Genomic DNA, 26,423 nt, shown 5'->3' with positions numbered 1-26,423 from the left:
CCCACGTTCTGTGGCTCTCAGCAACCAGCCCGCAGTCCTTCATAGTGAGTAGCGGTGTGGACGCGGTGCTGTGGTATCTACGGCTACTCTTTCAAGCAAGAGCACACGGCATGCGGACACTCGCTGCCACGATCAACCCACAGAGAATCTCGTACGCCGTACTCTTCCAGAAAAACCGTGCGCCATTAGTCATTTTGGGGGTCGCAGACGCCTCACGCGCACGAATCATTTGATGCGCATCCTTTAGAGCCTCTTTGCCGTTAACGTGTGATGTAGTCTCTTCGGCGCTCTGTGCCGGAGAGAGTTGCGGAGCCGTCCTCCTCTCAACGGGCCTCGCCTCTCGTCTGAGTGAGGGAAGCGCAGAACGTGAAGTAGAGGAAAATACTGTTGTGCTCCACGTTCGGTGGCGCCGGCATGCAAGCGTGGCGTTTGCATTGTGTCACATCATCCACCAAGGTTCGTGCTCAAGATGCCATGTACCCCCCTAGAGGATGGCCTGTGCGGACCGGAGCGGCAGCCACAGCTCGCGCGAACAGAGCCGAACTGCCTGAGTTCTCCTTGTGCGCATCGTGCTCGCGGTCTTTTGACAGCAGTGGTGAGTCTTACCTTTCAGATCACTCCGCTCGTTCTTCCTCAAGGGGAAGAAACGTGCATGAGAGGCATCATGAAGGCTTCGAAGTCGAGTCGAATGGGCGAGCAGACAGCGTTCGAGTAGCAACATAAGATCACGCGCAAGCGCGCATGCAACTCGCATGCGCCGCTGTTGGCATCACGCTGAACACAATGCTTGAAATTCCAGCTCTCTGGCCCAGGCGACCACTTTGCCTTCTTTGGATGTGCTCTCTCTGTTACTTCGTCGCACGCTTGAGCACGCCCCCACCTCTGCGGTTTCGAGAAGTCTTCACGAAACCAGCCTGCCTCCGCATGCAGCGCGCGAGGGTCGGACTGTCTCTCGTGTTTACCTGTCGAAACCGTTTGAGCGACAACTGTATTCTCTAACATTGTATTTCAAGTAAGTCACCCGTGCCCAGAATGCGGCCCAGATATAGACGTATGTACGGATGAGGCGACTGCGAAAGGCACTCAAGAGCACGTCCCAAGCAAAGGCAGTAACGCGCGAACTGTGCGGCGCCGTAGGGGCGGGACTAGTCAATTTTGGTGTCTCGCGTTATGGCTTCATCATGTGCCGTTTCTAGTCAGGGTGCATCGCCTTGCGGCTGTGCGATTCCGAGGCCATCGGAGCGTCCGTGTCTTCAACTGCTAAATGCTTCTTTGCCTGGCGTGCGTCTGCGACGCAGCTTAGATCGCTGTTGGCTCTGTGGTTCGCTTCGGAGCTCTGAGCGGCGGGAAGGGCGGGGGGGCAGGGCGTTGGATGACGAGGGAGGAGAGCGAATGGGTTCAAGCTATGTGTCGCAGTGCCAGTGCCTTCCCGTTAACTTTTGTCGAGAAAAGACAATCTGGCTCGGCGTCTCTTCCATTTCTGCTGCAGGATGGGTTCCCAGGCGTCGAAGGGATCTCGTCCTGTTGCGGACGTCCTCAGAAAAGCTGGTGATTTTCTCAACACCAAGAGTAAGTTTTTTTGAAATCGTGGTGTCTTCCTCCTCCGCAGGAGCGTTGAGTTTGTTCCCCAGCGTAGCTGCTAAATAATAAAGGAACTCTCCGTTTTGCCGTTTTTTCCCGGCTGGTACTGAACATGCGATGCGGCGACGACTTGCATGATCGTCGGCGCCTGTGGCTCCGGCTGCAGGCGTTTCTCGCTCAATCTCAGACTGGATCAATCCGTTGCGGTCTTGTCCTGGGACAGAGAAGACATCCTCAAAGCAGGGGAGGTGGCGCGCCCAATGAAGGGTTGCCTACCCACGGAGAGTGGCTCGCTGGAGAGCTGAAGCCGTGCTCAGCGGATGTCTAGCCGAAGTGTTTTTCTAGTCCTGCGTAGCACAGCGACCAATGTGATCTCAGATCTCCCTCGGCACCAGTCGTCAAAGATTGCCTTCTTTTTTGTTCACTGAGGACTGGAGACGTCCGCTCTGTTCACAGAGACGTAAATACTCAATGTATTTGTCTAAGAACGCTCTAGACATAGCGGCACTGGCAGATGTGCGTGTGCCTTCCGGAGACGCCAGCCCTTGCATTCGTGAATTCTCTCCTTTTCAGATCTTCCCGCAGTCCACACTGAGATTGTCGTCCCGCCGCCCAAGAAGGGAAAGAAATTCGCTGTCTGCCGATGCTGGAAATCCTGTAAGTGCGCCGCTCGGCAAGTGACACGTCGTTAGTGCCCCTTTAGAGGCTGTTGAGGATCTTCATAAAGGCTGCGTGGCGGGAGCTAGGGAAGAATTGGCATCCAGCTCAATACGTTCACCTCAGAAGCGGAGACGGTGTCGCCGAGTCTCTCTTAGCGTCCACGGTCTGAGGTGTCTGGCGGTCTTCCAGCTGCTTTGGCCTTCACGCAAATAGTCGGGGCCATCAGAGTGGGATACTGGCGGCTCCTGCCTGAAGCGGATGGGGGAGTGGCAGTTTTGTCCGCTTTCTCTCCGTGCACCGTTTCGCCGGTGTTTTCAGCGTTTCGGGCTCTGTGCTTCCTCGCGTGTGTTTGCTTCAGCGAAGTTTCCGCTGTGCGACAACATTCACCAGAAGCTCCAGAAGCAAGGCATCAACGTCGGTAAGCGACGCATGCACTCTGGGCGAGCAAGGACGGCAAGGCATTCGATAGCCCTCTTCCAAGGTGCCGCATGCGCTGTGGAACCGCGCGGCTTTCGGTCCCACTCGCGTGTGTGTCTTCTGTCTGTGTGTGCCGATTCGGCGCACACCACCAGCACGCAGGGCGCCTCTTCTACTCGCGACTTTTTCGCCTATCCACGTGGGCGTCTTCCTTTTCAAAGGGAAGTGCCGCTCTGGCAGCCACGTTGCGCATCCGTCACGGCTTTTTCCACGGCCGCCGTGCCGCACGCGTGGGACGCGTTTTGTGTCTCGTTCCCTGTTGATGGTTAGGCCCTGCGATGCTGGAAATCCGCCCCGCGCCTCCGCTCGAGTCCGTGCGCGCGCCTCGCGTTGCGCAGAGCGGCGGTTCGCCCTCTTCAGAGCCTGTCCTGAGGGATGCTGGAGCCCCAGCCGCCGACCGCACGGGCGCCGCGGCTCTCGCCGGAGGGGTCGCAGCTTCTCTTCTTGCGGGTGAGGAGTGCAGAGCTCTCGAGGGCGCGTTCTAGCGAAATGCGCGGCGTTTTGGATACAGCTGGCGCTTTGGAGGGCTGCTGAGTAGATCCGAGCAAGCAGCTCCGCAGTGAAGCGCACGGCGCCTAGAGTTCTCCGGCGCCCCACAAACCAGTCTCCGAGAGCTAGCGGCAAGCGCACACCGGCGGTGCGCGCTGTGTAACTTCAGCTGGAGGCGTCTTTCCCGACCAGGGAACGGACTTGCGTTTCCGCGACCTCTTTTTTTTCAGGAGGCGCTCACTTTGCCGGCTTCATCTGATAGTCGGCGGCGACACGCGCAGGCTGGAGCGCAGTTCGATAGATAGGCTTCGACCAGGCAGCAGCCACGTCTCCCGCGCGGAGGCAGCAGCCAAGCGTCCTCCCCCCCGTGGCCTGTGGAGAGATACCGTTTCCTGTTTGATCTCGCGGACAGCCCGCGGTAGGCGTCTGCTCATGCCCAGCTACGAACCCGAGCAAGAGGAAGCGAACTGACTCGCACAAGATGCACGTTTGGCTAGGAACCGCGAGAGTCGCTTGCACTCGCGGCGGGTGCGCGAGTGCATCTAAGGTGTAACCATGCTGCTTGTAAATCTTTTTTAGAGATTTCCATCCCGTCCCGTGGGGATATTCATCAGGCTTAGTCGTCCCGCTTCTTTTGTGTCCATTTGTCGCTGCTTTCTCCAAAAGAACCGCCTCCGGGTGAGGCTGTCCTGGACCCCACACTCTGCGTTATGTTTCCTCTTGGCTTCAGATGGTTTCGACTAAGCTGCTGAACTGGCGTGCGGGCGACTGAGACGGGGCCGTAAACGCAAGTACAGATTTGTGTGTAGATTTACATGTGCGTTGTATGCCTATGCCTTCTGTGTTCCCTGTGTGCGTTGCTGCTGTCATAAGAAGACACTCAAGATTTTCTTCAAACACTCTGCTCGCGCCCCGCTGGTGGGTGTCTGGACTGCAGGTTCAGAAACGCATGCCGCGGTGACGAGATTTTTTGCTCTTTCTGCTCAACAGAAGGCACTTTAGTGTGTATCAAGACTCTTCACCGTGCGCGGGGAAGGCGCGGCACCGGAAACGAAGACGCCGCTTCTTTGTTCACGGTCTCTGCGGAGGCCAATGCCAGGCCCCTGATTGCAATGCCGCCTGGTGCGTGGAGCCAGCATGGCTTCGTTGCATGCAGCGCGGCTCTTCGGTCAACGCACTCGGGAGCGCCACACGGAGCGAGAAATCACGAGGCAGCAAAAAGCTTCGCGCATTGCACTGGTACGCAGCCCGCCGGACGCGATGTCTGACCGAAAACTAGAACGAGCGCCGAGGAAGGAAAAGATTCCCTCGCTGTTTTGATAAGAGCGCTCACACAAACGGGCTCGAGACTGCGAGCGGTATGTCAACTCATGAGTCTCCGTTCACGCATGCAGCTAGGAACACATACTCAAGGTTGGAGTCCGAAGAGACCTGTGCGATAGAAGCCACACCTTCGCCGCTCTAGGTGGTCCGGGCTTCTGAACAGATGAAGAAGCCGGAGGGTAGTGCCGCTACGTTAGATGCCACAAGCCGGCGGAGGCACGGCCTCTACAAACAAAGACGCAGTACCAGCCAAACACGGGCAGCCTGACAGGAGCAGAAAGCGTCGGGGGTGTGGAAGGAGATTCTCGCGCCACAGACAGCCCCTGCGGTTCCACGAGGCAAGAGAACAGACGAGTCGAGCAGAAAGCGAAGAAATTTCTTGAATGTGGAAGCGGATCGCTCCGCTCATCCGCTGAACGGGCCCCGCGGGCCCGCTTGCTCCTTCTGCATCTCTTTCAAGACTGCACGCAGCACAGCGTGAAAGCGCAGATTCTGGTCATGCGTGAGACAGAGCTCCTCTCAGGTCGTTTCATTCGCTGGTCGGAAAACCAAGTAAACAGTTGCCAGTCAAGCTCTAAGTTGGGAGGATTTGGCTTTGCAAGGTGCGGGCGCGCACCTTGTAAAGCTGCGTTGGCAGACGCGCCCCGACTGACAGCGCCTGCACTTACCGCAGATTTCCGGGAAAGTCAGACGACCGACGAACTGCTTCTCGAGAACTCTGTGGTGCGTGATGATGTGGACTCGCCGGCGATGCCGAGCGCTGCGAAGCGTCTCGCGCAGGTGCTGCACGGGCCAGTCGTACGGCGGCAACCTGTGGAAAAGGCACCCGCGCGCGACTCCCGATGATCAGCGGCGCGCGGAGAAGAAGTGCACAGAACTGCGTGCGCCTCAGAGTCAGGCACGCTGCGTCGCCCGCCGCAGGTTGTCACACACAGAGCCTGCGACGTCCACTCGGAGGCTCCACGCCCTCCTCGAGGCGAAGCTCGCGCGGCGGATGCAGACGACCTCAGCTCCCCTGCAGAAGGCTGTTCCCCCGCTGACATCCACAACCTGTCCAACGACGCACGCCTGTACCGCGGACCAAACGCCGAGCTAGACTTACTCGCGAGTATATGCATATACACATATATATATATATATATATGCAGATAGTGTGGGAAATGACACGCAAGTCACTTCTGCGTCTCTGGGCATGTGACTCCTCTCATGGATCAGCGAAGAGAAGTATTTACGAAGCATCTGGCGTGTCCTCCAGAAGAAGACACGACTCGAATCACGAAGGCCTACAACGAGCAGAGGTACAGGCCGAGGTCAAAGTAGAAGAGGCAGTGAGCGGCGAGATCCACCGTGAGAGGGTCCTTGACCAGGGCGTCAATGATGGCGAATTCGTAAAACGAGGGGAACTTGATTTTCATCTTTCCGCGACTCATCAAAAGCTCGGCTTGGTACAGCGGCAGCTGCAGCGTGTCTGACGGTCTCAGCTGCAGACGAAAATCGCAGAGCAAGCAACGCAGATCATCTACTTTAGCGTGGGTGAGAGTACCTGACTCGACTGCAGACAGGGCTTGCCTGCTTCCGTGTTCGCATGCAGGCCAGTTGCTGAGACGACAGAAGCCAGAGACTGGTCAGAGGCGAGGCACTTACAACGTCAGGACGCATTTTCTTCGCGACTTCCTGCTGGGCGTTCGGGCAGAGCGAGGAGAGATACGGCAAGTTTGTGACGGGCGAGCAGGGGACGGGCTGCACAGGCAATACAGGCACACATCAGTGAAGAGACAAGAATCCCGTGAGACACTTCTCGCAAAAACGCGTCGAGACACACCCAGACTCCCGATGAAATGCCTCATGCATAGCGGCGGTGCGCCGGAAGCGGGGTATCCGCGCCACGCGCTCGAAAGCCCCGCACCGGGCTGCGCCTGCAGGCTGATGAGGAGGGAGGGCATCCGCCGAGGTGCCAGCATAAAGAGCCTTTCCGGTGGCGAGTTCTACGGAAGTCCCCACCGCCGAAAACACGTCGGCTCGGGCGCGTCCTCGATCGATGGAGGCTGTACATCTGCCTCGACGACATGCCTCGACAAAGCCCACATAACCACAAGGTCGGCTTCCGTTTAGTAAAAAAGACGCGTGAACTGCCAACATCATCCAGCGGGCCGGCGCGTGGTCGGGAGCCGCTTCTGCGCCTCCCGAGCCCGTCTGGAAAACGTCGGGGTCGTTGCTCCGCGACTCAGCGAGCGTTGCCGTCGCGTCGGCGACGCGCATCCCGTTCCCCTCGCAAATCATCCCCCGTTGGGGTCTGCCGCCTCACCTCGAAGTCAATGAAACTGAAAGGCTCCTTCCGCGCCTCTTGGTCGAGCGCCTCCCAGGAAGGCCCTGGCACATCCGTCCACGGCGCATCTGTCTGGGAAGCGCTCTCTGGGGGCGGATGCGCGTCTGACAGGCCCGTGGAGGACGACGCGGCAAAGATGTTGCCGTCGTCGTCGCTCCGGTCGTCGTCTTGGGGAGCCAGCGGATCTCGCGTGTGGCGTAAGCCCTCACCCCGCGTCCGCGGCGCGGGGGTCCGCCTCTGCTCCAGGTGCGAGAAGGGCTCCGCAGGCGACTCAGGCAAGAAGCTGCCGTCCTCGCTCTCCCCCGCGCCTCGCGCTGCGGCGCCTGCGCTGCTGTGGAGGCTGTCATCCTCCCGCACGTGTCTGTGGAAGGCTTTCAGGTCGAACGCCGGTGCGCTCTCTTCCAAACTGCTTTCGCCGGTGTAGCCCGCAGAGCCGCTGAAGGCGAACGCGTCGGGAGCGTCGCCCTCCGCTGCAGGCTCCTCCGAGGGCAGGCCAGAAGGAGGAGACTGCGCAGGGAGACACGGGTCAGCAGCGGGGTCTTCGTCGGTGTCGAGCGGGGCGCCCAAGCCCCCTTCTCGAGTCCGCGTCCGCTTGTCGAGGAATGGATCGAAAAACGCCATGGGGCTCCACGCTGCCGGCGGCCAGACACACAGCGACGGATGCTCAGAGCGTGACAGGATGCCGACGTTGACACGGCGCCGAACCGGGCATCGCAAGACAGGCAGAAAGCAGCTCGGCTCAGTGGAAGATGCAAACTGGAGGCAACCTTGCGTGAGCTGCTCGGCACAACCTCAGCGAGGCCGCCAGTCAGTTGAAGCGCAGAGGGCGGTGCTGTGGCGTGCGGGCGTCCGAGAGGATCCGATATCCTAGCAGGGGAGAGGAGGTAAGTTGAGCTGTTCCCGGGAGGCCGCGGTGCAAAGTGTTGCAACCCGATTGACAACGCTGGCGAGCGCCGAGTCACGCGACCCCCCTCGATCTCGGTGGGCGCAGCTTGTCTGCTTGCAACCGAAGAAGACAGGACCTCCACGACAGACCAGCGATGCGGGAGAGACACGATGAGTCCACAGTGAAGGAGCACCAGAAAGAGTCGCCTAAACCATTGTTGTGTGTTTCGATAGGCAGCACGGAAAGATCGCAAGTTGTCGCGGGAACATGCACGAGTCACATCTTTTCTTATCTTTTCACGAGTCCCTGGATGGGATGAGAGTGAAAAAGGGAAGCGAAAGAAGCTGTGAAAAGTCCACTTATGGCCTCAACGTGAAATCGTTAGCCGGAAGGGCGTAGGATGTCAGCCGATCACCCCCTTGTCGAGAGTCGCAGTGAGTGAGAGTAGCAGCGTCGAGTTGGGTCGCCGAAAGAGAAAAGATACGCAATCGTTTGTTTCAGAGAGAGGCCGGACGTCACATAAGCTACGTTTTAAAGCCTGGCGACAAGACAGACAAGATCTGGCATGGAAAATTAGGGAAAAGACGACGCGGTGTGTAAGTATGTAAACGGTTCATGCAGTCCCTCCCTTAGAATTGCAGCGTTCAGTTTCCTTCTCCCGTGTTGAGTTTGCCGCCACATTTCTCCAGACCTCTGTGAGGAAGGAAGAGGGACAAGTTTAGACATTAGGGGCTCATCGAGAAGCTACATAAGCTAACTAACCCACCGCCCGCCACACACCCTCCACACCCACCTTTTTTTTGACGGGCGTACGGAACCAACTGAACGAGAAGACATGCAGGATGTCAGGGATGCTGCTGCACATGCCACGATGCCTTCCATTTGAGCGGGTAATTGCCGAGCGCTGTGGCGCGTGAGGCATTCTGTGCAGTACTTGGAGTCTTTTCAAGCGAAGAGGAAGTTAAACAAGATGTATGAGAGGGCGGTGAGCTTTTCACGAAAATACGGGCGGACGGTACGACAGTGCGTCGTACGGTCTCCGGCCGCAGTCAAGAAAGAGAGACTGGCTACCACGCTGAGCCAGGGACGCATGCGCAATAGACGTGGATGCCTTTCTAGATTTGCACTAAATTTGCATACGGGGAACTTCTCTGAAGGCTGGAGGAATGACAGGCTGATCGAATCCAGACGTCTTCTTGGCAGTTGCCGAGCAACGAAGCTCAGGGGCTTTGCTCGTACAGGTCGGGACTCGCTATGCTTGGCTGCAATGACGGTGAAAGTTCGTAGTTAGAGATATCGTCCCATGCACGCACAACTCCCCAGAGAGAGGAATTTGCCACGCAGTTAACCGATTACGACTGAAAATCATTCTGCGTATCTACTCCGTCTGCGTGCGCGTGCTGCCAAGCTAACAACCCGCAGAGCAGGTGAGGGTTCCTCACAAGCGTGCCGGTGTGCGAGCCATGGTATACCCCTTGATAGAATCATGCAAGCAATCAGGCACTTCCTGCTTTCGCAGTCCACGTTAGCCTCGCTGTACTGAACGGCTAAAGGGCTGGGCTGCTGTGAAGGCAACTTCGACGAGTGTATGCGGAGGTCTGCAGCCAGGGATGAACAGGTGTAATACCGAGTTCTCCGGGTGAAAGAGTGTTGAAGAGCGATGAAGCTCCAAGTATGGGATTTGTCAAGGCCTGACTAACAAGCGAGAAAATTCGGCCGCAGGGGACACCTCCCTACGGATCACCGACACCTTTTTGCAACATTTTTGCCGTGAACAGAAAGTTACAACCTTACACACCCCGACACGAGCCTGCTCAACAGACTTATGGCCACGACCCGAAATGAACACTTCCGGTGTTGTTTTCTTGCGCCTTTCTTACCCAGTGTCTGAATAGCCGAACAAAAGTAAGGACGCCTCGTCGCGTTACTCTAGCACTGTGGGTTATATTTCCTGCCCTGTACGGATGATTCACGCTTGTGGCTGTGTAGCGTCCTCAGTCGATCTCGGAATCGTTGAGAAACCGTCACGTGTTAAAATGTCCAAGCAAGCTTAGGAACGGCATCAAACTCGGGCATATCACCTCTGCAAGTGTCTCGACCCCACGCTCCACTATTCCGCGGGAAGCTAAATACCCGTCATGCGTGTGGCTAGAAGCAGTGGCGGTCCTGTAAAATTTGCAGTGCCACCTAGAGGCTAAGGGACGAGATCGTGTCTTGCTGTTACAGCAGTCACTGGATCGACAGAGCGAGCAAGCTTTACTGCGACTTGGGAAGCACGCTCCACAACGGCAATCGATACCCGCCCTGTCAACCTGCCAACAGCAACACTTTCGCCGCTCCCGCGGTCCCCCAGAGAAACTAGACTCTTCAGCGTTCATCTGAGAAGCAACTGGTATCTTCAGCACTCGAGGCTACGACAGGCACCACTTTGAAAAACAGTGGGGCCGGCGCACCTACAGCCGAGACCTGCTACGCAGATGAAAGAAAATGCTGTATCCCGCGTGCAGGTGGGTCAGTTTTGCGTCCCCCCTTCTGTACAGACGCTGTCCTCACAGTAGCTAGCGTCCTTGTGTGCAGCAACAAAACAGTCGACAACAAGTGTTTCGCGAAACCGATTCCCTGCGTGCATACTGTTTCCGGTACGCTCCTGCTCGAGCGTGGAGAGAAAAAGCCGGTCACACGCGGATCCCACTGATCCCCACTCAGCCTGCGAGTCGCCCCCCTCCCCCTCCCATCCTAATTTCTGCGGCGGCATCCACGCCCTGCGCCAAGGCATGCCGTTCGCGGGATCGACGCAGAAAAATAACGAATTGCTAGGCAGGTGACCACCCCGAACTGGAAACGAAGTTTCGATGAATCATGGCATGTCATCCCGGCGCAGGTAGTGACTTGCGACAACGCCCGGTTGTGAAAAAAAAAATGCAGCACCCCCTGCGCCTCACGAGTGGGTCGCCGGGACAGAGCGGAACAACCTCCCTGTTTCAAGCTCTGCGCTAAAAAAGTCTCGCAGCGTAAAAAAAAACGCCACCGGACCGCGTAACGTGCGTTCGTGTGCACTCAATACCTGGACTTCACTGTCTGCGCATGGCACGGTGAGTACGCGGTGGCTCGTCGTGGCGCGAAAGCTGCGCACCTTCGCCAAAAATGCTTTCCGGAGCGCAGCCACCGGCGACCGAAAGGCGAGAAACCACATTTGAACAGGCTCCTCGTTGCAAAATTCAACGCTTCGAGGAGCACACACTTTCCGCGCACGGAATTCAGCATCCGTATGTCTCGCTTCGCCCTGTAGTTGTTTGAGAGGGAAAGAGGACTACCGAAGAAATGTGTTCTCTCACTCCACTTCTCTTCAGTGTTTGTAACTCCGGTTTCCACATCCCTTCCTTCCCTTCCCTCCCCCTCGTCTTCCCCTCCCCCCCCGTCCCCTCTTCTGCCTCATCCGAGGCGCTCTCCACTTTATTTGAGCTTTCTTTCCTCTCTCTCCTTGTTGTTGTCCATGTTGTTTGTCGACCTTCCTCCTTCGTTCACTCGACCTCAACGTCGCTGATGTCACTCGAGCCATAGTGAACGTCACCATCAGATGATCCCCCCCCCCATGATTGATCCCCCAACATGCTGCGCAGCCGACTCTCAAAAAGCCTCTCTTTTGCTTCACCATCGCTCTCTTCCGGATAATCCAACTCCGCACCATCCGGGTTGTCTGAAAATACCACAGACAACACGACACAATTCCAAACGTCGTATGCGCGCCTAAGCGACTTAACCGCAGTGCGTGGGTGTGTCGTGGCACTTCCAGACACAGAGACCACATCATAGATTGTTTCAGATTCTGGCGTGGATACTCTTCCGTTGGAAGTTCACGGGCTTGCAAGGCCTAGTGCCTCTTTCGGACATTGTCGCGCTACAGATCGAGGCAGTAGGTCAGCTCCATTGCCTTGCATGCTCCGATTCCCAGCGAACGCTCCTGCTTGGAGCCGCTTGCCGCACCACTGCGGATGAGTTCCAACGGCAGTATGGGTAACTCGAAACATGCACCTCAGCAGGTTTCGAGCTGTCCTGCGTCGGCTGCGCCCTGCAGACGGGCTGCGCAGGCCCGCAGCCGCAGTTGGCGTCTGCTCATGTTGGGACCCTCCCAGGTTCACTGCGTTTTCCTACCCGCGACGGCGTTCCCTACGAGCCGCCTCTACCGCTTTCCATGCGTCTGCCCAATCTGTCTTCCCGCCCCCCCTTCCGCAGTCCCCCCGTGAATTGAGCTCCCTTCGCGTAGAGGCGGTGTTCGCTGTGTCCGCTCTTTCGCTCGCCCTCCGTCTACCTCTTACCTGAGTCTGGGTCGTCAATGTCTCCGTATTCTCCAAGGTACACGTCAGCGAATCTGCAGGAATCCTCGCGCCATCCACAGTTTAGCAGCACTTCCCCGGTCTCTGGATCCACGTCCTCAAGTTCGATCAGGCCGACCGCATCCGCCCCCGGACCGTCAGGCAGGTTAGCCGAAGTCCCTTCTGCGATCAGCTTCCTAATCAGCTCCGCCTGGCTGCTGAGTCTGCCTTGCTCGTCCTTGTCTAACAAGAAGTCGTGGCTGCCGCTGTCCGATACTACGCGTGCGGCGTCGGCGGAGTCCGCTAAGCGGTACCACTCGAAATCGTAGTTGTCGGGGGTCGAGGGAACGCCCTCCGCTTCTTCTGCCATCGCCGGTTCAGGGCAGACATCTAAAAGGCGAATCCTCCGTCCATCCGTAAGTTTCATATGCTGGAGGACACCCGAAGAGCCGCCCTTTGACTCCTTCCCACCCCGCGCGTCCCCTGACGCCGCCGCCGCCTGGGACTTCCTTTCTTTCTCCTCGCGCTTGTCGTCAGTCCCCCTCCGTGAGGCAGTGACGACGCGGTACTTGCGCAGGTGTTGGAGCGCCGCGGCAACGTCCGCGAAGTAATCCTCTCCGCCGCTCCCCGCAGCCCCAGACTTTTCTCTTCTGCGCTCGTGTCCTCCTCGGGGCGTCTCCCTTGGGGGACACGCCGCCGCACCGGAGCTCTGCGCCTTATTCTCTGTGTCAACTGCGAAAAGGGCGGGCGGCTCGCCCACGTGGCGGAAAAGCAGCAGGGTACCGGGTCGCTGAGGCGCTGAGCCCTGACCCCCTGAACCCGCTTGATGGCGCTTCGCCGTCGGCAGCGCTCCATCGGTGCTTGCTGATCCTTTCTGCTGCAGCAGACAGAGAAAAGGCGGAACTTCTTCTTCTCTGCGCCGCTTCAGTCGGACGTAGAGCGGAGCGTGCGTCCCTCTGCAGGCTGAGGCGTACGCACCTCCTGCGCGTAGGGCGCTCCCAGTCGCACTCCCGCCGCCATCGGAAGACGCAGACACGGCTGGTAAGGAGTCCGTAGAAACCGACCTCCCTGCGTCTGGGTCAAAGCGATTGAGCAGAGCCGTGAGTGGCGACTCTCCACGGACTGACGCCACCCTGGGCGTCGACGGTGAAGCCGCGTCCGCCACACCTGCCATCTTGTCTCCAAAAATTGACACACACGCGAGAGGGGGGAGGGGGGGGGAAAAAATAAGAGCGAGCTGTGGAGACCGCGGAGAACGTTTGCCAGCCAGCGACGGCGCAACAGCGAAGTCTGGCCTCTCGCAAGCCTCTGATATGATTTTTCTCCCACAGGAGACCTCCGACGCACTATATCGTATCTTCAAACTCAGCCAAGATTTCTCGAAGCATCGAGGAGGTGCAGAAGGCTTGAACTTTCAGTGAACAGGAGGGGCACGAGGCCTCTACTTCTATTTCTTCGTCACACTCTGCAGCCGTTGAGGAATTTGATCCAGAACTCTCGTCGGCCGACGCTCCCGTTGCTGAGGGAGGACTCGCCGTTCTAGAATGAGATGCTTCGCGCACCCTTTCTTCCACTGTCTCTCGAGATACCTCAAAAAGGTCGCCACACGGGCAGGGGTAGTAGAACGTCCGACTGGAATCGTCGTATTCGAACTCGCACAAAGACACTCGTTCGTAATACACCTCGTCGCCGGCCTCACCTAAGTGGTGATCTGACGAGTTTGCCGTCGACTCAGGCTGGATTCCGTCCTCCAAGGTCCCATCCGTCCTCCCGTCTGCCTTTTCGTCTTCTTCAAGTTTTTCTTGACCGGTTATGGCATCTCGCCCCAAATCGCACACGTCGCCTCCTCCTTCGCCTCCCGAGTCCGTCCTCACACCACGAATTTCCTCATTGAAAGACTGACCATCAGCCTGAAACACACGTTGAGCAGCTCGAAGAGTTCGAAACTGACTGGCGAAATGAGAAGAGAAAAAGGAAGCGCCAGAGGCGGCGCCGATTCTAGGTGAACGATCCGCTCCCTGACTCTCCGCTGCCACGGTTACGGCGGCAGATGATACGCGCCCACTCGCTCCGGGAACCGCCTCGCCTCTGCTGCGATGACGGTTTTCCGCAAGGATCTGACTGGAGGATGTCTCAGAAAATTCGCTGGCGTGTGAGTTAACCTCGGGGGCGGCGTCCGGGACCTGGAGAACGAGGGTGATGGATGAACGGGTCGAAGATGTCGTCACCGTCGATGTTGAGCTGCTGCCGTGGACATAATCAGGACTCCTCATCCTGTTGTGTCATGGATGGGACACGCGGATGATGCATTCACAGAAGGATGCGCGCCGTTCCTTAACACGGGAGGAAAACGACTGCGGAGAATAAGAAGTCACCTGGTCAACGCCTGTGAAACGGCGCCAGAAAGAATGTGCGGCGGGCGCGTATCTACCTTTTGCGCTTCCTTCTCGCGACGCAGCAGCGAATTCCGCCCCCTCCCCCGAGCAGTCCAGCTCTTGCCCGCATGCCTTTATCTACGAGACGGCTGACCAGCGCAGGAAAAGCTTAGGGGGAGCAGGGCTACGCACTGACGAGAAACGGTAGTTTCGATAGTCTGTTAGATTTTCGCTCATCAGGGCAATCTTGCTGCAACGGAGGCGGCCACAAAATACACATGCTTTCTAGACTCCTTCCTCCAGCCCCACCCCCGCAGCCTGTCATGAGCTCACAGCGTTTTTGGTGAAAGGAAAGTGTCGTACGGGAAACTTAAAATTGCAAGGCGGAATATCACAACCGTCTCCTCAAGCCCCATAAGACAGTCGCCAGCGACTGCGAATCCTTACTGCGCCGGATACCCTCTCTCCCGCCGACTTCACCTCCCTGCGCCGTCTCACCGGCGACTCCGACGCCGGTGAGACGGCGACGCCGGGCCCAAAAACGCGCTTGAGTCGATGCTCCAGGAAAATATGATCGTGTGTACGTATACACAGAAAAGCTTGCTACTAGGAGCCGGAAGCGGCTGGTCTGCGCCTTTTTCCTGTCCAGAAACAGCGCGCATGTGGAACCCCATATTGGCAGTTTTGCGGGCGCAGCTGAACTTGAGAGACGAGGGGGTCGTACGTCGCCTTGCACGTGCTGCCTTCCAGCTGCTGGCAACAAGAGTTCTGAATGCAGCCATACTGCTCCAGAAAACTAAGAAGACGCCCGGGCAGAGGCTTAGAGGCGCTGTGGGTAGAGCTGGGTGATTTCAGACACGGCCTGCATCTCACATTAAAGGAATAGGGCTGTGCGATATCACACAAGCAACATCAAATTAGCTCACGTTCACGATTTCGGAACCTGCCTGCGTACGCCTCTGTCCAAGGGCTCTGAAGGTCAGAGGTCGCCCATGAGGCCACAGGAACCGGCATCGGCGAATGCCATATGAGTTCAACGGACAGCTAAGAAACCAATGTGGCGTGTCACTTGCAAACAGCCGCAAGACAGAAAAGACGCCTCGTGAGCCACTCTCATTCGGTTGTGTAGTGGCAGGAGCCGCGAAACGAATGTTGCAGACCAACTCGGGAAGGCCGCGAGATGAGGCTGTCCCAGTTTGGTGCAGCGGAGAACTTCGGTCCACCGAATCGCACCCGGTGTTGTAAACAGCTCCCTTCTCCCAGGGTCTATCCCTCCACTTTCGCGTGTATCTGTCTAACGTCTCCATTGGCAACGGACTCAAATCTTTAGCATCTCCTCGAAAGATAGAACAGCATGGGACACCACCGGCGAATTAAGTGAGACAGTTCAACACCGAGCCAGGGCCGCCACATCAGGCAGTTGAGGCGCGGGATGTATGGCATCGCGTGGCAGTGCACACGGATCGTTGTCACAGAAGATCACCACAAAGTGGTGCCCGGCTGAGGATCGTAGGGTCTCCCGCCTTCGTTTCGCTCCAATAAGACTGGGCCTGCTTTTTTACACCGCTCTGTAGCCGAGGATCTGCTGGTGGTGGTGGTTTTTCATCTTCGCCAGATAGATTTTTGATAGCGTGTCGCTTACGTTGCTCTGCCTGATGCAAAGGGGGCCTTGCAATATCGAAGTACAATCCATCCTGAGGAGCAGCTCTAGGCGAGCAGACCGGTCACACTACGGTCTTCGATGGATTCAAGCCATTCTAGAAAGCCTTTAACAGCTATCCGGTTGCTCACAGGATACGGAAACAAAACCGTGGGAAATACTGTTACGTCACGTGTCCACCTGTTTCTGAAGATGCGCCGCGACCAGGTCTACAGTTCAGGGTTACACTACGTAGGCGGCCGTCCGTAACCGCTTCAATACCCCCGTTGCTACGTCTCGGCAACTCTCAATGCGGAGTAATGAGCATATCGTAGTCATTCTCCCCGATCCAGTTCACGCATGAGTGGAGGCCGACTTGGAGCACGCTTGCGTCGACAGGAGCGCAGTAAAAGCCTCAACGGGCGACTCGACTGCCAACGTCACATAGGGAAATACATGATCGACTGACGCCAAAGCACGAACTCGTGACATTTGCCGGGAAGCAGGAGAGAGCCACGTAACAATTCCAGTGTGCATATGCTGGTTGACTCCGGAGAGCATGATGGGCGAAAGTGTTTGTTCAGGTGGCTCCGGTCGACTTGAGGAACCCTTTCCATGACTCCAGCGCCAGACATCGGTCAAACATCCAGGGATCTGCAATCGAGAGGCGCAGCAATCATTCTACCGATAGACCGTCTGCGCGAACAGGCTAAAAATAGAATCCACTAGTTGTCACACAGTAGAGGCGCGCTTCGCCAGCAAATCCTGCCTGGAAGTTGCTCGAGACTGTGCATGTCTTCTCGCATGCACGTGCACTGCACCCTTGTTGCATCGATGCTCTGACGCGCCATGCGAGCGTTGAGGAAACCACTTGTCGTAGACTCTCCATTGCTCCCGTCTCGTGGCTTCGCTGTCTGTGTATTCCTCCGTCTTCCCCTTTCGGTGGTCGTGTCGCTTCGGGAAGGAGCGAACTATTTTTGCTGGGCTATTTTTGTCGCTTAACACACGTGGTTGCGGAATCCCCGACATCGTGACGACCCCCCTGCCAGTGTCTTGGCAGCGTTTTCACGTGTTGGTTTCCCATGCGTCGAACTGTGACAGAACCTTGTATAGTTTCCTGCCCACACGCTCTTCCGAGGTGAATATTCGCATTTAAGCCACCAGCTATCCTTCTTTCTCTGTGCTTTGTCTAGCAGTACGCACTTCGGTCGTGGCAACTGCGGGGCCCCTGTTGCCCGCTGGAACAACTGCGAATCGGTGTTTTCTGTTCATGTGTTCCATGTGTACTTGCTTCCCCGTCTCCGTTAAATGCAGCGCGTCCTGTATGCATGAGGGCGTCCGGCGTCTCTGCCCCGTATGGCCTGCAAGCTCCGCCTGCGACGAGCCGAGCTGCACGGTTTGACGGCTCGTTAAGCGCCTGCATTCAAGTCGATGCCCACAATGTCGTCTTCTCAGCCGGCACGCAGGGTAGCGTCGGCCGCGCAAGACACGTCTCTCAGTTGTCCGTGCGTGTCCCGTGGCGACTCCGGTTTGTGGAAGACTGACAGCCTTCTCACAGGGGCCGCTGTGCACTCCTCAGCCCCGTTTTCTCAGTCAACCTGTTCAGCGTGTTGTGTGCAGTCCTACCCAGAGTCCAATCAGTCTGACTTCCTGCCTGCGGCGTCCCTACCCCTTGGCTCTCTCCCCTCTCAGTTTGTTTCGGCATCTGGCGGGTCTCCCATGCACAAAGTATCCAGCCTCAGTCAAGCTCAGAGGGGCGCTTCCTGCTCTCCTTCGTGGGGGCCGTGGCGCAGTTGCCGATGCCTTTCTGTCATGCGGAAGCTCCTTCAGACAGTTCCGTTACGCCACATCTCTTTTGACTTGGAAAAAGAAGAGTGCTTTTTTTTAACAGGGAAGAAGCAGTCCTCCGGGCGGAGGAGATCGCGAGGCGGGGGCTCCTTGAAGGCGGAGGTCGCTGCAGGAGAAAAAACCGGCAGCAGCCGCCGTGGCGAAGCGCCGGAGGCTCAACCGCCGGCTGGCGAGGCGACAGCAGGGCATGGACACCCCGATAACCCGCATGCAGGCAATTTCGAGTCTCGCGGGCTCTGGAGACTGCCATATCTCATTCCGTTTGACTGCCTCGCTTTCACGCCTCTCTGCGCGCGTCCTGTGTGCACATGCGCTTCAGACGCGGCTGGCGCGACTGCGCGCAACCGTGGAGATGAGTCACACTCCGCATCTTCGTTTGCTTCTCCTCCGACCCCTTCGTCCAGTCGAGTCTGTCCTTCGGGCTCTCCCTCCCCCTCCCCTCCTCACACTGCGCCGGGCTCGCGCGAGGACGCCTTGCCTCCGGCTCCTGCCTCATCTTCAGATGCCGGGCGAGCTCTTCAGGCTCAGTCTTCTTCGTCTGTCGCTCGCTCTTCTTCCGCCTCCCTGCAAGGCGCGTGCACGTCGTCCTCAGACGCTTCTCCTGCCTCTGGAGCCGCCTCCAGCCATGGCGAGAGCGCGCCTCGCGTCTGTGCCGCGTGCGGTCTGCCAGACCTTCGGGACTGGTATCCGTGTTACTATCCGCTGAATTCTGAGTGCGTCGGAGGCCGCTCTTTGTCGCGCGCGTCTGCAAGGGGCGACGCGCGCGGGAAGGACGAAGATGAAGCTACCGACAACGGCGCACTCGGTGCGTTTGTCAATGACGTTTTCGCGAGAGGGCAGCTGCGCGCGAGAGCTGGGGCCGATGCGCTTCCTGGCTCAGGCACAGCCGAGCACGTCCAGGGGTGGCGCTCCCACGTCTCGCGGGGGGAAGAGGACGGCGGCGGGTCCGAGCCCCGCGAGGAGGAGGACTGGAAAGGGAAGATCATGGTGACGCCGAGCTGGGCGTACGCGTTTGAGAACTTCCCCACCGTGTTCGCGTGTCGAGAGCGAAAAAAGAAAGATAAGAGCGGAGCCGTTGCGTGGAGAATCACGCTTCTCATCGAGTGTCTGGCGAGACCGGGCAGCTTCACGCCGCGCCTCCGGTCGACCGTGCAAGCTTCCTCGTTCGCCAGCGCCCTTCGCCAGGTCACCAAGCCGCGGCGCGGGGGTCACTTCCTTGCGGCAGCTGCCTTTGCCAAACGCTTCTTTCGGGAACAGGAAGGAGCTCTCTCCTCGCCTGAGAGGGAAACCCAGGCCGGGGAGGCCTGCGCGCCCTCTCGCTGCACGAAGCAGGCAGAAAGCCCCGAGGACGACGCCCGCGCCCATCGCGCAGGCGACGAGGCTGCAAGCTGTGCAGAGCGAGAGAAGGAGACGCGAGGAGCTGGCACGCGGGACGCATGCGCCGGCGGCACTGGCGTCAAGGCTGGCCCCCCCAGAACGAGGAGAGAGGCCGAAGCTGCTGTCCTCGCCGCGGCCAAGACGGCGAAGAAAGAAGTGCTCCTGCAGAACTTCCTGGAGTGGCAGTGCGACGACCCCTCTGCGTTGTTTCCTGTGCGCCTGCTTGTCTTCGCCTTGGGGCCCAAGGCCCCAGAGCAAGACAAACGCCCAGGGGACGCGGGGGGGACGGCGCCCGCCGCGACAGGAAATCCCCGCGAGCCGTCACGGAACTCGATCGGCTGGGCTCAGCCGTTTCGCGTGTGGTCTTCGGAACCTGACGGGTTCCTCTATTCTCCGCCCGCCAAGGGTCGGCCGCCCTCGCCCGCGGCCCGCGAGGTCGGAGCACGACACCCAGGGGCGAGAGGTAGCGCCCAACGAAGCCCGACGCACGGACCTCGTCCTTCGCATGCGGCGGAGAACAGGGCGTCTCCGGCGACAGACACAGAGGAAACAAACCACTCAGGCGTGACCTCCGGTGGAGAACAAGCAGCAGTCAGTGGCGAGGAACTCTTCGTCTCACAAAGAAAAGAGCGGGAGGATCCTGCAGCCACTCAGGAGGAAGCCTCGACAGGCCTAGGCCGCGGCGAGGCGAGTTCCGCTGGTCCGCTGAGCTCGCCTACGGCTGCAGCATTGCCAGCCGACGAGGCGGGCACTGCGTCATGCACAGCGGCTTCGTTTCCCTGCGTCGACCGTGCCCCAGGCTTGGCAGACTCCGTGGAAGGCGCCAGAAGCTCCAGCACCCCTGAGGCCTCCATACCCTACGCAGAGCCTTCTTCGCCTTCTCCTCTCTCTTCTGGAGCACATATAGAAGAGTCTGCCTTGTCAGAGACCGGCAGGAGGCCCGACGATGCCTCGCCCTCGCGCGAAGGCGACCCCCCTTGGTCGTCACTCTCGGAAGGGCGACCAGGTCACCTAGACGCCGTGGGGTGTGTTTCCGCCGCACACAGTGAATTGAATTCAGCGACCCCTGACGCGCGCGCGAGTGAAGGATCATCGGATGGCGTGGATGCCCCAGTTCGCGACCCTCCTGAAGACACGTGGGGAGACTCTGTGCGGCCAGCTGCGTCTCCGCCTTCGCCGCCCTTGAGCCTTTCGCGTGAAGAGGTGAAGAAGGAGAAGCCTGAAGAGAAAGGAAGCAACGGAGGCGTGCTGGACGTCAGCACCCTTTTTTCTGCAGTTGAGGCGGCTGTCGCGGGTCAGGACCTCTCGTGGGAATCCCTCCAAGCGGCCGTCTGGAGAGAGAAAGCTGCGAGTCAGGAGAGGCCGAATGAAAGAGGGAGCTCTGTTGGCATGCAGAACTCGTCGCCTGTGAAGACCGAAAGGCGAGTCAAGTCGGACCCAGTCGGAGACGAACAGAGAGGAAGAGGGGAGAGAGAGAACTCGAGTGAGCGGAGTGGAGTCCTGTCTTCCGGAGGCCAAAGCGAGGAAAGAGGTGACGCAGGTCGCTCCTGTGAGACTGTGAGAAGCGCCCCTCCGAGGGAACCAAGTGCAGTGTCTGCCTCAACACCTCTCTCGGGTGCTTCGCCCCCGTCTGCCTCGGTCTCCGCGCCCTCCAGCTCTTTCGCTGCGCCCTCGTCTCCGCTGCGTTTTCACACTTCTTCGTCTGCGGCGCACGCCTGCGGCTCGCCTTCGTCCTCTTCTTCCTCTTTCTCTTCGTCCTCCTCGCCGCTGCGCCGCTCTGCGTCGTCTTCTTCGTCCTCCGGCCCCCGCGCCGATGCTGCCGAGGCGCCGTCCTGCCCAGAGGAAGAAGGCTTTGCGGCCTACTGCCGCCACGCGCGCTCGGAGACGCTTCTCCTCCTCGCGCCGAGCCTCGACGAGCCTGACGCCGCTCTGCGGGAGTGGTGTGAGGCTCCTGCGACGAAAGCCCAGTCCCGCATTTTCCTTGTCCCCCCGTCCTCCGCTGCAGAGCTCGCTGAGTCGTCTGTGTCTCCGCCCTCCTTCTCAAGACACGGAGCAGCGCCCTGGCGAAATCCAGCCCACGGAGAGTCCGCGAGCAGCAGCGGCCCCGCGCCACCGGCGTCCAGCGACGGCCGCTGCCCGTGCTGCTCAGAGCCGCAAGCCGACGAGGGCGGAGTCTTCTCTGGAGGTTGGAGCTACGGAGGATGCCCAACCTGCTTCAGAAACTGGCGGTGCGTCGTGGGGACCGCGAAGCCGCAGCAGTCCGCCACTGCCGCCGCCGCTCCCTCGGCTGCTTGCCCTGGCCGCTGGTATATTGGTCTGCGGAAGCCGTTTGAGAAGCGGAATCTGCTCCAGACCTTTCTGCGGAAGTTCTGCGGCGACTTCTTGCCGTGGAACGCGGCGCGCAGCTGCTTCCTCGCGCCCCTGAGTTTCCTCTACGAACTGGGCAAACTCGGCGCGACTTACGATTTCCCGATCGATGACCGCTTGCTGCATCTCCTGCAGCGCCAGCTGCGGCTTCTGGCCTCGGCGGCGGGGGCCTCGAGCGCCCCACAGCTCGACGTGGGCGATGCGTTCGGGGCGGAAGTGCTCCAGACGCGCAACGACTGGGCGCAGTGGCTTGCGGACGAGCTCGAGACCATCGACGTGGAGGCCGTAGGCAGCGAGGCGTGGCGGCATCGGCTCAAAGGCGTGCTGCGGAGGTCTCCCTTCTGGGGCTTCCGCAGGCTGTTTGTCGCCGTGCCCTACGCGCTGCGCCCACGCGAGGCAGCCAAGCGCCCCGAGGCTGCCGCAGCCGACTCGAGACTGTTTACGACGACGGTGACGACGACGGGAAGCGTCTGCTACCTCTCGGCTTCGCCGGACTTGGAGACGGGCGGCGGGCGGTTCGAGGCGCTTGTGCGGGAGGCTGCGGAGGGCTTGCCCGCGCTTTCCAGGGCGCGGCGCGAGAAGGCTGGAGACTGCGCGGCGTCGGCGCACTGCTGGGGGGCCGCGGTGAAGAACCGGGCGAGCCGCAAGATCAGTCTGACGCCAGGGAGGTCGGGGAAGTACTTTCTCATCGACAGACAGGATCTGGGGCTGCTGCTGTCGCGTCTGAGCTCTCGGATGGTGTCGCGGAAGTGGATCGATCAGGCGCTGGCGCCGGGCACGCAGCGCGATGCTCAGGTCCTGCAGACGATCTGCGGAGGGGCTCGGGACTCGGCGCGTGCCGCACAGCGACGCGCTGGGCTCTCGGAAGAGCGAGAGGAGGCCAGACACGCGAGGCGCGACCGCGAGTCTCGCTGCGAAGAGAACGCGGCGCAAAGCGCCGCAAGCGTGGCGCGCGGAGACGCCGCGGCCTCCAGGGGCTCTTCCTCGCACGCGTCGAGCTCCCTGCTCCGACAGTCGCTGTTCCTGGCGGACAGCGACGAGGAGGAGAAAGAAAACCGCTGCGACAGGAAGAGAAGCGCGCACGACAGAGCGAAGCGGCGCGAGGAGAAGAAAAGAAGGAGGTCAAGAGAGCGAGCGCCCGCGGAGTCGGATCAGGACCGAGACTCCCCCGAACGAACTGTCGCACTTGCCCACGACGACGTCAGAGTAATGCTGTTCACTGCCGTGGGAAAAACGGAAGAGTCAACAAAAAAACTCGAAGATGAACTCGAAGTCCTTCTAAGGTAATCGACGCGATCGCATTCGTCGTCTCTGCAAGCAAGGGCTTGCTTGACAGCGTGACTTCGCGGATTGCCAGTCTACTTGCTTACGGCCTTGCAGCTAGAGGGACGCTTGGGTTCTTCACGACTCTTTTTTTAGCAGATCTTCCTGTTCCTGCCTTTTTCTTGCAGCGACTCAGGCCCTTTGAGGCGCGCGTCGTGATCTCCTCCGCTGTCCTCTGTTTGTTTGTCTGTATTTTTCTTACATGAGTTCGCCCTCTCTTTGCACTATGCCCTGTCTCTCGCCCTTCTCAGGGACTTTCACATCTTACAACCCCTTTCGTACGAGTTAGATTTCGCGCGGCGTGGCACAGAGTGTGTTTTGCCTCCCGTATTACCATTATTATTCGCCTTTTTTGTCTTGTTCGTTTCGTGGCTATTACTCATGCTGCAAGCTTCTTCCCTTCTTCCCTTCGTTCTCGTCGCTAGACTCGTTGTGCTTCGTGCCGCTTCCAATCTCCCTCTCCCGCTTCACCTCCCTTCGCTTTAGTCTTCGCGGCCTCGTCTGGGCTCGGGTGTTTCCTGGCTGGAGCTTGCTGTCGTCGTTTCGTCACCCCCCTTCTCGAGCTCTGCGCGTGGCTGGACGCTTTCGCCCCCTTTTCGCTTCGTGTGCTGGCGATCTGCAGCAAAGTGAGGCCGCCGCGTGCGACTTGGGACGCTGACGGGCGAGTCTCTTCGAACGGCCCTGGCACCGGCGGCCTGCGCCTCGTCCGGCGGCCTGGCGGCGCGGCTGAGTGGTCATGCGTCGCCTTCCTCGTCGTACCAAATCTGCCCCCGAAGCTGAAAAAGAAAGACGACAGATCTTCTGAGAAGCACCGCGCGCCCGCCAGCGACCTGTGGATCGACTTCTACAACCCGAAGGTAGGCGCTTAGCTGAGTGAGGCTCTCGCGCAAGTAGGGGGCGGGGACTACAGCCAAGAAAAGGGCCGTCTTTGGCGTCCTCAGTGAGTGACCTGCCCTGCGGCTCAGGCGGGGCGGCTGAGGTCTCCGCATGCGCGAAAAACCGGCGAAATGGAAGCGTCCCAAGGCGCGAGCGGGAAGCTCTGCCGCTGGAAACGCCTTTGCCTAGCTGTGACCGTACGTTGTCAGGGGCGCCTGCGTTGTGCGGAGAGTTGCTTCCTACTACACACTTAGTGAGATTCTCAGGTTTGTGCTTACTAACTGATATTTTGAGGTTCGTGTACTCTCGCGTGTTTGCGGAGTATCTACCATGAGCTGGACTTTCCACCGGTTCTGCGCTGTCGTTTTTTCTCTCAGCTGCTCTGCGGCCTGGTGGGCTGCGCCGTTCTAATTGAGCGGCGCGTGCTCGACCAAGTGGAGAAGAGGCAGGCCTGGCCTAGCGACGGCACGCCTGCGAAAGCCGAGCTGGACAAACTTGTCGCGAAGTGAGTCTTTCAGCGCCTCTCGCGAAGCCGGGCGGGTCGCCGCTGGGGCGTGCGCGCCGCACAAACAAACTGGTCGCTAAAGGCTGGAGCAAGCGGCCGCATTGGAGGCCTGGCGCAGAACATGTTTCCCATGTGGGGTGTGACGGTGCCAGATCTTGCGACTGCGTGCATAGCTGTGCGCTGCCCCGTCCTGAAGAAGTTCATTTCCATCGCGAGATGCCCAAAAGGCTCTTAGGGGAAGACAGCACCCCTCACTGTCCTGTCGGGCGCAGGGCTCGTGTGCTTGCTGCGTGCCTTCACGAGCGAGTTCCCTGCGGAGGCTGGCGCTGTCGACCGCATCTCGCACTTATTTGAGCGTTCGCGTCGCTCGCAAACGACTTCTTCTCTCGGCTGGTGCCTTGGTGCAGGTCGGAGGCGTCCATCGGAGCTGCGCTGGGCTCGTCCTTCCTCACTGCAGACATGCGAGAGCGGAATGCCGAAGGCGGCCTGTTCAGAGACTACCGCTTCTACGTCTCCGGCGATCGCGACAGCAAGGAACACAGGCTGTGCCGGTAAGCGAATATCTTTTTTTTATTATTGTAGAGAGACAACTCACAAAATGTTGCCTTAGGAATATTTTATTGGATTTCTTAAACCCTCGGGACTCAACGCCCCAAACGGGCGCCGTGTAGATCGGGGGACGAGATGAAAACGAGCTTTTTGCGCGAGGCTCCTGTCTCTCGCTGTGCAGAAAGGATGCGCGATGAGGGAAAGTGTGAACTTGCAAAGAGCAGAGTTGGTGCGCTTCGCTTCCTCATGAATCTGCGCGCAGGCTGCTCATCGAGCTCGGTAACGGGACGTTCGAGACGCGGCTCAAGGTCACCGACTACGTGGTCTTCTGCGACCAGTCCGAGAAGGACATCGTGCACGCAGTGCAGTGAGTGCGGAGTAGCGAATCCATAGGGGGGAGGGGGTGGGGAGAGGCGGGAGAGGGGGGGATGATTTCGCTCTTCCACGGCGCTCGTGTCAGCTGCGGGTCGCGTTTGGATCAAACTGAAGACGCAAACGGCGCGCCGCTTGCGTCTCGGCTTGTTTCCGGCTCGAACTCCTGCGTCGCGTTTGTTGACTATCATATAGAGATGTACGTATGTAGCGAGATATAGGTAGCTATACCGTATGTATATAGGTAGAGATAGATATAGATCTGGATATTGATTAATAGGCGGGTAGATAGATATAGATAGATGAGAAAGTAGATACAGCTAGATATAAAAATGGATAGATATATAGATACATATGCTTGGCTAGGTCCGCATAGTGTCCAGGTGCGCGCGTATCTGCGCATCCACCGCGCGGGATGTATTCTGCGGCTCTTCGCGGCACCGGCTCAAGCGTGACATTCGAGGCCTCGACGAGAACTGATGCCTTGCGAGCCGTTTGAAGAGCGCGAGTTTTGCTGCGAGTGATGCGCGTCTCGCGTGAGCGTGACGGTGCCCGGAACGTCAGCGTCGATCGCCTGGCTGCCACGCTGAGCGCGACCGGATGAGGCATGGGAGCACAAGTTCGCTGTGTTGTCTCGGCGTGCAGAAAGCTGCAACAACGAGGAGAGGTCAAGGTCCAAAACACGCTCGGCGACCGGCACACGAACCCCGTGACACCCAAGTAGGCTGCTGCCCAATGTGTTCCCCAGGAAAACTGTTTGTTAACTCGCTTCCGACTCCCGCCTAATCCGCACATCGTATTCATCTGTCGGGCGCATTCGGGAGACCGCACACAAGTCGCTGTGCCTCGACTCTCACACTCAAAGTCGTTAGCCGCGTGAACCGTGAGCCAGTCGACGCCACGCTTCTCGGCGTGTCTGAGCGCGTGCGAATCCCTGAGTCGTATTTGTCTGCGCGGGTCCGTGCTGTGGCTGCGAGCGCTTCTTGTCGCCTTATACATTCGAGGAACGCGTGGCTGCCGCTGTTTGACGCAGGTTCATCTACGACTGCATCCTCGGCTGGGCGGTGACCTGCCCTAGCCGCGAGCGAGGCCACGTCCCCTTCTCGAAGTCGTCCGGCCGCGCCTAGCGGAAGCGGC

At 59.0% G+C, this 26,423-nt stretch overlaps 5 protein-coding genes across 5 annotated transcripts; 2 read left to right on the top strand and 3 right to left on the bottom strand.

Moving 5' to 3' along the window:
* Positions 1-1,490: 1,490 nt before the first annotated feature.
* BESB_076570 (putative PfMNL-2 CISD1 family iron-sulfur protein) lies at positions 1,491-3,466 on the top strand (the record flags this gene model as incomplete). The annotated part of the gene is made up of 5 exons (XM_029366018.1): positions 1,491-1,569; positions 2,155-2,238; positions 2,600-2,659; positions 2,989-3,168; positions 3,438-3,466. The coding sequence occupies 5 exons, from the start codon at positions 1,491-1,493 to the stop codon at positions 3,464-3,466; spliced, it is 432 nt and encodes a 143-aa protein (XP_029217449.1).
* Positions 3,467-4,935: 1,469 nt separating this feature from the next.
* Positions 4,936-7,477, bottom strand: BESB_076560 (putative GINS complex subunit Psf3; the record flags this gene model as incomplete). Its single annotated transcript, XM_029366017.1, has 5 exons — positions 4,936-4,991; positions 5,199-5,341; positions 5,818-6,011; positions 6,175-6,270; positions 6,836-7,477. The coding sequence occupies 5 exons, from the start codon at positions 7,475-7,477 to the stop codon at positions 4,936-4,938; spliced, it is 1,131 nt and encodes a 376-aa protein (XP_029217448.1).
* Positions 7,478-11,263: 3,786 nt separating this feature from the next.
* BESB_076550 (uncharacterized protein) lies at positions 11,264-13,229 on the bottom strand (the record flags this gene model as incomplete). Its single annotated transcript, XM_029366016.1, has 2 exons — positions 11,264-11,439; positions 12,059-13,229. 2 exons carry the CDS (start codon positions 13,227-13,229, stop codon positions 11,264-11,266), a joined length of 1,347 nt encoding a protein of 448 aa, XP_029217447.1.
* Positions 13,230-13,401: 172 nt separating this feature from the next.
* BESB_076540 (uncharacterized protein) lies at positions 13,402-14,328 on the bottom strand (the record flags this gene model as incomplete). Its single annotated transcript, XM_029366015.1, has 1 exon — positions 13,402-14,328. The coding sequence occupies one exon, from the start codon at positions 14,326-14,328 to the stop codon at positions 13,402-13,404; it is 927 nt and encodes a 308-aa protein (XP_029217446.1).
* A 3,181-nt stretch (positions 14,329-17,509) lies between these two features.
* On the top strand, positions 17,510-26,413 carry BESB_076530 (uncharacterized protein; the record flags this gene model as incomplete). Its single annotated transcript, XM_029366014.1, has 7 exons — positions 17,510-22,944; positions 23,607-23,841; positions 24,238-24,365; positions 24,773-24,916; positions 25,177-25,281; positions 25,932-26,006; positions 26,320-26,413. 7 exons carry the CDS (start codon positions 17,510-17,512, stop codon positions 26,411-26,413), a joined length of 6,216 nt encoding a protein of 2,071 aa, XP_029217445.1.
* Between the last annotated feature and the right edge of the window lie 10 nt (positions 26,414-26,423).

This window comes from Besnoitia besnoiti, chromosome VII, assembly GCF_002563875.1.
Source record: "Besnoitia besnoiti strain Bb-Ger1 chromosome VII, whole genome shotgun sequence".
NCBI classification, from domain to species: domain Eukaryota; phylum Apicomplexa; class Conoidasida; order Eucoccidiorida; family Sarcocystidae; genus Besnoitia; species Besnoitia besnoiti.
The sequence above is the reverse complement of the archived record's forward strand: the minus strand, read 5'-3'. Positions and strand labels throughout refer to the sequence as shown.